At 35.1% G+C, this 10,734-nt stretch overlaps 1 protein-coding gene across 1 annotated transcript; it reads right to left on the bottom strand.

Annotated features, from left to right (window-relative positions):
• Positions 1-5,849: 5,849 nt before the first annotated feature.
• Positions 5,850-8,492, bottom strand: LOC150105865 (uncharacterized). Its single transcript, XM_090394584.1, has 2 exons — positions 8,411-8,492; positions 5,850-6,174 (listed from the first exon to the last, which is right to left on the bottom strand). Exons 1-2 carry the CDS (start codon positions 8,490-8,492, stop codon positions 5,852-5,854), a joined length of 405 nt encoding a protein of 134 aa, XP_090250710.1. The 3' UTR covers positions 5,850-5,851.
• Between the last annotated feature and the right edge of the window lie 2,242 nt (positions 8,493-10,734).

The following is a 10,734-nucleotide window of genomic DNA, read 5'->3' as shown; positions in this document are numbered from 1 at the left end:
AGGGATAAGAGCAGAAACTCCACCTGTCATATCTGATGTCTCTCACATCTCTCCACACACACACACACACACACACACACACACACACACACACACACACACACACAGAAACCCTTGTGTGTGTGTGTGTGTGTGTGTGTGTGTGTGTGTGTGTGTGTGTGTGTGTGTGTGTGTGTGTGTGTGTGTGTGTGTGTGTGTGTGTGTGTGTGTGTGTGTGTGTGTGTGTTCTCTTCATATTATCATATTACATGGGTTGTAGTTGTACTCCCAAACACGAAGAAATTTTTCCAGGTATTTCAGTTGATCATATTTAGGCGAAAAAAGAGTGAACCCAGATTAAGTGAAAAATTATATTTATTTTATATGCCCCCCCCCCTCCTTGGCGATTCCGTCAAAACTGGTAGTACTGGAGACAATATACGGACAGAGAAATATACCTTATAATTTCTTCATTGTTGTTTATGTCAGTCCATTGAATGATGGAAAGTTGAGTAATTTCTCATAGAAAGGCATTATCAAATACTTCAGATATAAGTACTTCAGAAGTACTTTTTGAATATAATAAGGGAAGGCAGTTCTTTAAAAAAATGACCTCTCTCATTATTTAAAACATGGCGAGCACATGCTGCCTGGCATTGACTCCATTAACCCACAGACGGGATCCTGAGATATTCTGGACAAATTGATTCTACAAATGTTTGGTGGGATTCAAATCAGGAGAATTGGGGAGCCAACGAAGCACAGAAAATGCTTGGACATGCTCTTTAAACTGTTCCAGCATAATGCAAGCCTTATGACACGAATGCTGTCTTGCGGGAAAAGTCAGATCAATCGAAATTGTTACCATGCAAGCAATACCTTAGTTCGAAACAATCCCCAGGTAACAGTTAACAGTAAGAGTGGGGATGAGAAGACCCCCCCCCCTTGATATCCATGAGAATAATCCCGATAACAGTATACCACTACCACTAGCCTATTTTCGGCCAGTCAGTTGGCCGGAAGAAATACGTGTACGAGTGTTATGTATATGTGAACTGTTAACAGTTCAGATATACATATACAGAACTATCTGCAGTGGTCATGAAATGTTGGGAAGACGAGAAGACTGTCCGGATAGATCCTTTAATTTAAAATATGAAATACAGCAGTTAGACATAATTATGTCTAACTGCTGTATTTCTTAAAACATTTTATGCTTATATATTTTAGCCACGTAGAGAAACAAATCAGATTTTTTAATACATATGGTAATTCCTAATTTTTTGTTATCTTGTAATGTATTTGATATTAAAAACAAAGTAAAGTTATGTAATAAATATTACTTTTTTTCTAAATTTTTAAAGAATTTAACAAATTTAATAAACACACCTTTTATTTATTAATATAAATTTTATATAATTGATAGAAGCGATAGGTTCAAAAGTAAGAATCTTCTTTCTTCATTGCAAGCGTTTGTATGCGTTAAATTTTAATAAACTTTTAAAGAATGCAACTAATTTAATAATTCAATAAATGTAACTGTTATATAAATGATAAACGTGACAGGTAAGAAATAAGAGTCTTATTACTTCTTGATACGTCCTGTGTTTGGTTATTAAAATGTGCAGGTATACGGTTCTCTGCAACCTTTGCGAATATTTCCCAAGACATTGATGATATCGAATTAGAAATAGTTCAGTAAGGATTAAAATATATTTATTTCCAAAACGAAATATAACTGTTATATAAATGATAAACGTGACAGGTAAGAAATAAGAGTCTTATTACTTCTTGATACGTCCGGTGTTTGGTTATTAAAATGTGCAGGTATACGGTTCTCTGCAACCTTTGCGAATATTTCCCAAGACATTGATGATATCGAATTAGAAATAGTTCAGTAAGGATTAAAATATATTTATTTCCAAAACGAAATACATGTATGACTCGGTTTACGCGCACTTCACTTTTACGCCTCTCATATCACGATTGGAAGGGGGTGATGAATCTTGACTGTGATCGACTTCCTAGACACAGATGGTCCCGCCACTATAATAAAACTATAATACTAAATTATTGAAATTTAATAATTACACAAAAGACAGAGTATAAAATGCGAAGAGGAAAAAGCAAATTATGTTAACCAGGGACTAAGAACTGCAACAGAACGCTGAAAGGTGAAGTCTGATTGGTTCTACTCCCACTCCTTGACGGCCAATCCTACTCGGAGTCACACTTGTATGTTTATTGATCTAAAGCATCAATAATAACGAATTACTGTAAAAAATCTCATCTCCCGATATTAATAAAAACGGGGTGAAATTCTGTAGAATATAATGACTGTTTGAAGTTTGAAGACTACAGTGAAAGACTACACGTACGAAGATCACGTGCTTGGAGTTGAATAAACCAATGAAACTCTCACTTCCAAAGTAACCAAATAATCTCGTTCCTGTTTATTGGTTGGACCGTCCATCTAATTTAATTTTATAATTATACATGCGCAGCTCAGTAATTCTTAGCGTTACAGAGAATTTGAGCAGCAAGCACTTTTTATCAACGATGGACTGAAAGTATTTTGTCATCCCTACCGTCTCAAAATAGACAGGCAGGTATGTTTTTTTAAATACTCTTTTAATATAAATGTAGAATTTTCTATTAGTAATATAACTGAGCCTTTTGTTGGGGTGTGTGGGGGGGATAGCTCCATCACCCAATATGCTTTCTTTTTTTCTTTTCTTTTTTTTTTGTCATTGTTATAAAAATGAAAAGCGACATGAAACACAACGTCAAGAAATTTTTATATTTATGCACTTTTTTATGCGACAACACTTTAAGAACGCATCTAAGTTGGTTATTAGGCCACCAGATCTGTTTTCATAGTTTGTAATTGTAGATATTATTCGAACTAATTGGATCCAAGAGCTGTTCGGCTAATCGATGTACAGTATTAGTGTATTTTGTCTTTTAGATTTTCGTTCATGATGATTATTCTCTCTGTCCGTCTCTCTCTCTCTCTCTCTCTCTCTCTTTCTCTCTCTCTTCACACACACACACACACACACACACACACACACACACACACACACACACACACACACACACACACACACACACACTATATATATATATATATAGTGTGTGTGTGTGTGTATATAACTATATATAGTTATATATATAGTTATATATAAACTGTAGAATTACCTGAAGCTAAGAGTATTTAAGCAAATAATAAATAGTTTTGCAAGCTAATTTTTGCTGTTATAACTCGACCATTAGGGTTAGCGAATAAGTTAAAATGTTTCTGTTGTCCGGATGAATCCAGGTCTTCCTCATTTTGTAGGCAAAACGGGTAGAATGTGGAAACAACCTTGCGTTATGAAGCATTTGAGTTTTCTGTTTTGATTAACTAATAAAAGTTACAATAGGAAAGACAATAGGCAAACCTCCTCCGATTCTTCTACTCACAATACACAAATACCTTCGCCCACAAAGAAAGTGACAAAACAGAAACACAAAACTTACTAAGAAGCTTACAAAGATTGATAAAAAAAAAAAAGATGAATGAAAAAATACTCTAAAGTCCCTGCCACTACACAAATCTCCATTATCCGACGGTCTCACTACTGAATTTTATAAAGCTTACTACCCCTGAAAATGTGAAAATGCTGACCGAAATACAGAATTCGGAAAGCATTCCAGAATATTTCAACCTCATCGCTGTTACATAACATTCATACCAAAAATAAAGACACTACAAACAACGCAAAGACACAATGGAGAAGCATTACACTCCACAATACAAATCTTAAAATGTTATCCAAAATTATAAAAACACATACACCAAATAATATCAGAATCCCAAATCTGCGGCGTAAAAAACAGAAAAATAGAAGATAATATTCTGACAGATCCCTTGAGCTACACAGGCTCCGAACAGGATATATGTAATTTCATTATAAATAAATCTTATTTTATTTATTATTTAATGTTAATGAAGATAATGAATGTTTATGTTAATGAATATTTAATGAAGAGTCCTCCACATCTCCTCTCTCTCTCCCCCTACCCTTAAGTTTTTTTTTTATATAATTTGTGGCATAACACGCATAAAACACAACTGTAAATTATTAGTAATTCATTCATCCCTAATGAAAGTATTTATTTTCACGCCTGTGCTCTTTTTCTCCCTTATATGTGCCATGATTCTCACGTGGTTCATCAATTATTAATGTCAGTTCATATTTTACAACTTTAGTAATTTAAATATACCGACTACTTATAGGATTCCCTTTAATTACACTGGCCAACAAAAAAAAATTCTGCTAACTATGATATCTGACACTTGTTTTTTACTAATTTGGGTGCGCTGATTTCAAATATCAAACCCATTTTTCTCTATCACGTCAGGTTTTTCCTCTAAGACTCATATTCCAGGAAAAGCATCTACCGACCAAAAAGTTCTCCCCTCACGGGCCCGGGGGAGAACACCCTCCCCAGAGACTCAAAATGCTCTCTACGGAACCCTCCCCCCCTCCTTCACTGGGAACAAAATTCCGGAAGAAACCTAAGAGAGCGAAACTCTGCGTCCATTTTAGTCGCCTCTTGCGACATGCAGGGATTGCAGTGAGGCTATTCTTATCCGGCCATCACACGTGTTCCAAATATAAATAAATTAGCCCTTATAAGGACTGGCTTAAAGGGGCGAAGCAAGAATGTTTTTCATCTTCCTCGTTATCTGTAGAGGACAGTGTAGGGATAAGGTGTTGTTGAGCAATTAATGCTCTGATCATGGCAGGAGGGTAACAGCAAAAGCCGAGCCTCAGTTAGAACTTCATTGGCTACAACATTGCCATCGGTTACCCACCAAGAGTATTGGATTGAATGAATCAATCGCCGCATCTCCACAAATTAAATTCCTTAGTCCTTATAAGTAAGTAAGGACTGGCTTAAAGGGGCGAAGCAAGAATGCTTTTCATATTCCCCGTTATCTGTAGAGGACAGTGTAGGAATAAGGTGTTAATGAGCTATTGAAGCTCTGATCATGGCAGGAGGGTAACAGCAACAGCCGAACCTCAGTTAAAACTTCATTGGTACAGCATTGCCATCCATTACCCTCCAAGGGTATTGGATTGTCTTGGTTCACAAATTAAATTAGTCCTTATAGTCCTTATATAAGTAAGGACTGGCTTAAAGGGGCGAAGCAAGAATGCTTTTCATATTCCCCGTTATCTGTAGCGGACAGTGTAGGGATAAGGTTATTGAGCTATTATTAAAGCTCTGATCATGGCAGGAGGGTAACAGCAATAGCCGAGCCTCAGCTAGAGCTTCATTAGCTACGGCATTGCTATCCATTACCCTCTAAGGGTATTGAATTGAATGAATCAATCTCGTAGTCACAAATTAAATTAGTTCTTAAAGTTCTTAAAAGAACTGGGCGATGGACTGAGTCCTTGACTCTTTATCCCGTCATCTGAATGAAGTAAATCTGTGTGGATGGAGTGTTATTGAGCTAAAAAGCTCTAGTCATGGCTAGGTAACGGCAATAGCCAAGCCTCAGTTAAAACTTCATTGGCTACAGCATTGCCCTGGAAAGGACTTTCAAAAAAAAAAAATATATATCATTTCCTAATTAAATTAATGAAGTCAACTTTATTTCATATATTCTATATTTAATTTTAGTAATGGTGTGCCATTAAATAAACTAAACAAACAAGATTTTTTTCTCATTTTAGAAATAATAGAATTAAATTTAATTTTTATCAATTTAGTTACAAAATTATTTTTTTTAATTTATTAAAATTTTCAACAATTTTATGAGTGCAGTCAAATATTTAAAATAATCCTTCTTTACTGACAATCGATGTGCGATCTTTCAACGGCGACACAAGAATGTCATGAAACACGTTGTACCAGGAGGACAGCATGTCAGACCACCTGGACAACATATCCCATTAGCAATAGGACATCCACACCAATTAAGGTATGTTCCAGGAGCTCTTACGCTCGTTGCTTGAAGTACGGAATCCACAAGCGGAGTGAGAGGCTCACTGGGTTGCCGTGGAGAATCACAAGTGCCTGCAACCGTGTTGCACGAAGTACCTTGGGGACAGCAAAAGTTGGAGTTTTCACAGCAGACAGCATTTCGATGGATACAGCAGCCATTATTCGAACTGTCGCCTTGGCAACGAGTCAAGCCTACAAATATAAATGTATATAATCAGATTTACTTATAAATCTATTTGGATTTATACATGTGTTTATAAATGGAATATTCCCAACGATTACGTTTCAAAAATTAGATCTATGCAGAATTACTGCATTTATCTTAAGTTCGTTGACTTCAAATAATAAATTTATTAAACATTATTTCTTATATAGCGCGTGTGTATGTGAGAGAGGATCTAAGCTATCTACAGGAGCCATGCAATTAATAAAAAAAAAAAAAAAATATATATATATATATATATATATATATATATATATATATATATATATATATATATATATATATATATATATATATATATATATATATATATATATATATATATATATATATATATATATATATATATATATATATATATATATATATATATATATCGTACCAACAATTTATTAAAAACAACTTCTGAACTGTCTAGAAACATTCGCCTTTCTCTTCGCTCTCTATATCCGCTCATGCCACGCATATATGGAGTTCCCAAAATCCCCAAGGAAAATACCCCAATTCGTTCCATTGTTGAAGGCATTGATTCACCAACATACAACCTTTCAAAATATCTCGCAAAATACCTTAAATGTTTTTCTGGAAAGTCTTCGTCTTTTATTAACAACTCTGCTGATTTTGTATCATACATTAAGAATATTACTGTTCAAGAAAATGAAATCATGACTAATTTTGACATTGTATCCTTGTTTACAAATGTTCCTACAGACGAAGTCCTGACACTATTCAAAGATAAGTTATCTAAAACATTGTTAGCCTTACTTACTCATTGCATCAAGTCTGGATACTTTAGATTTCAGGACACCATCTACAAGCAAAATCATGGTCTAGCAATGGGTAATCTTTTATCTCCTGTACTTGCCAACATTTATCTGGAAGATTTTGAGGTTAAAACTATCTCTTCCTATTCCTTAGCACCTAGAATTTGGGAACGATATGTTGACGACATTTTCCTCATTTGGAGTCATGGACATGATTCTTTCCTGGATTTCCTTGAGCATCTCAATAGTCAACACCCGAATATCCAATTCACTGCTTAGTTTGAAACTAATGGTTCCCTGCCTTTTCTGGAATTGAAACTGACCCGTTCTCCTGAAAAACTTAAAATTTCGATGTACAGAAAACCTACACACATCAATAGATATCTCCATAGTCAGTCCCATCATTTCCTTCCTCAGAAATTTGGAATTATTTCTACTTTGGGACATAGAACTCGCTCTCTTTTTGACGACCCAGATGAAATTCATAAAGAAAATCAATTTTCTTAGATCTACTTTCAGACTGAATGCTTATTCTCAAAACATTACTAAAAACACCTTTTTAATCCTTCTAGTCACCAAACTGGAGAAATTAATAATATTAAAAGCAATATATCTATACCATACATAAGCTGAGTCTCTCAAAAATTAGCCAAGGTTCTCAAAAAAAAATATAAAATTAGAACTTTATTCACTCCGCTTCCTAAGATCCGCTCTCTAGTGAGCCATCACAATCTAAAATATCCCGGTGTGTACAAGATATAATGTGACTGCGACATCCTTTACTTTGGCCAGACAGACAAGTCTATTGAATTGCGTATCGAGGAGCACAGGAGGGACATCACTTACAAGAGAACACGTCCCAGTGCTTTATCCAGCCATACCCTTTTTTCTGCCGATTCGGATGATGAAAACCATACTCATACAATCCTTTGGGATAGATCTAACAACATTTTCTGTTGCCATGACGAATTGGAGAGAAAAATAGTAGAATCTAGAGAAATCATCCTCAATCCCGTGCATTTAAATAATTTAAGCTACAACCTCCCAGACTGTTATTCTGCTGTGATCAAATACGGGCGCTCATGAGATGCTAATACGCACGCACTCACCCAACAATGTGGACAACGAGGGAACAGCTTTGAATACATTAATTACAACGTTTTCACGTTAAATATGCATAGTGACTTTCCTGTACTGTTCACAGTTTTTATCTTCAATGTTTAATGTTTTTTCTTTTCTTTTATGAAAACACCTGAGGAAGTCTGTAAAAAAGCCGAACTAGTCGTGTGATTCCATTAAACCTTTTCAATTAAAAAAAAAGTATATATATAAGTGAACTATATATAAGTGTACTAAATAATCAGTTAATGACTGGTATTCTCCATCCATTCTCCATTCGATTAATTAGTGGCTTAATACATGTCATGTTAGATGTACTCACCATCGGGACACATATTCTCCTCTCGAAGCAAATTTCCACCGACTGTCACCAGTAACACAGTTAGCACAAAGGAACCCAGCATATTGACGATATATCAAAAACACTCTAATAGCCCGCAATCCTTAAAAGAAACATTTACATGATTTTTATATTTTAAATTAATATATATCACTAACTCTCAGTTTAAATCCTGTTTGAATATTCTAATAATGTGATCAGATAGTTTTAACAGTGGCATTTTAAACATATTAAAACAAATCCTGGTCAAGGTTATTGAGACTTATGAAACTGCAGATATGTATTGTTCATATTTTGATTATTCAGTATGTATGTATCTTTTAAAGAACAACAGAAAGAGTAATATTAAGCTTTTCACAGGAAGAAATTATTTTGATTTTGAATTGATTCTATATGTGAGTAGTTAATTTGGGTAATGATCTTCTTAGACCAATTCATCAATAATATTTTTTCGTTGAAAAAATATTATTACTACTACACAGTACCTGATTGCTGGCTTTATTGCATTGGGCGTCCGTTATTTTCAACTGTACAGACTGTGGGATCGAATCCAACCGGGGCCATAGATGATTTTGAATGTCTTTTAAGAGGCAGCTGAACTTCAACAACTGATATGAGATCAGTGTTCTCTCTCAATCGGTTTCGAATATCCTGTTTGTTTGATAAGACCTGGGTTTGAAACCCATTTAAGACGTGAAGAACCTGTATCGGGGCTTTCAATGGAAATAAGTTTCAGTGAGTTAGGCCATTTCTCATACGGGGGTGAATGGGTTTTAATTTCCGAAAAATCGGGTGTTTCGCCGCACAAAATGGGCAAATCCCAGAAGAACACCAGACATTGACACACATAGAAATCTACGGGAATAATGATTAACCATCCTTTCTCCTTCATATTTGGTTTCGAAAGCCTGAATGCTCCGACCACCCTATATCAGACCATCACCCTACATATTGTAGAAAGTATTTTACTTTGGGTATGATAAATGTTAAAAATACCAAGCAATTTTAAACCTGGTTTTACTCCATTTCCCAAGTAAGCAAACAGACAAACAAGTCAAGTTTCGCCTGCAAGTGGTGCAAGTCTAGCTGATCCTACAGGTAGTACAAGACCAAGGCAACTCGTGGTAAAGGTGGCATAAGCTCTGATCACTAATCTTAATATTTATCCTTAATACCAAAACACATCTCCAAGAAGGGGATGTATTATGTTTTGTATTAAAGGCAACGGGTCATCTCTCCCATCTCCCCTTCTTGGAGATGTGTTTTGGCATTAAGGGTAAATATTAAGATTAGTGATCAGAGCTTATGCCACCTTTACTACGAGTTGCCTTGGTCTTGCACTACCTGTAGGATCAGTTAGACTTGCATGACTTGCAGGCGCAAACTTGACTTGTTTGTCTGTTTGCTTACTTGGGAAATGGAGTAAAACCAGGTTTAAAATTGCTTGGTATTTTTAACATTTACCCTACATATTGGAAGTCCGAAGTGGATTTTAAAAGTTCCATAATTTTTTTTCTTGATCAGAGATTACAGATTTTTTAACCTCTTCCCTCCCAGGACACTTAAATATTACTCATTAACGTCGCGTCTCTACAATTTACATTAAAAATCAATAAATAATAATAATAATAAAAAGCCCGACGGATTCAAAGAACTCATTGAATTCTTTTAACTCATTGAACGATTACCTCCATAGAATTAGATCTTTCCTTTAAAAATAGCAACATATTTGGAGTGTGTTTAGTATAGAAAATATGACACTAAAACTTATGTTCTACTGCAGAAGATATCCCATTGCAGCTGTGGTATTTGCGATGTGGATCACTAATATGAGTTATTTAAGACATCGCTTTAAAAAAAATGATATTAACATCGTTTGATTCTATAAACAAAATTTAAAAATAAAGTTTTAGTTATATAAAGTGGAGTTGAATAATTTGTCTTTAAAGAGATCAAAACTAGACATAATTCAATTTTATGGGAAAAAAGAAGTTTCTAAAAGTTCTGAATGAAATACCAAATAGCAGAGACTTATCCTTATAAGGACTGGCTTAAAGGGGCGAAGCACGAATGCTTTTCATCTTCCCCGTTATCTGTAGAGGACAGTGTAGGGATAAGGTGTTATTGAGCAATTAAAGCTCTGATCATGGCAGGAGGGTAACAGCAATAGCCGAGCCTCGGTTAGAACTTCATTGGCTACAGCATTGCCATCCATTACCCTCCAAGGGTTGAATGAATCAATCAATCACCGCATCTCACGATCGATTGATATCAATCAAATCAAATAGCAGAGATAATAATGAAAC

Source organism: Typopeltis vanoorti, chromosome 6 (assembly GCF_054136105.1).
Source record: "Typopeltis vanoorti isolate ZY-2024b chromosome 6, IOZ_Tvanoo_1.0, whole genome shotgun sequence".
Classification (NCBI taxonomy): domain Eukaryota; kingdom Metazoa; phylum Arthropoda; class Arachnida; order Uropygi; family Thelyphonidae; genus Typopeltis; species Typopeltis vanoorti.
This window is presented reverse-complemented; position numbering and strand designations above follow the sequence as displayed.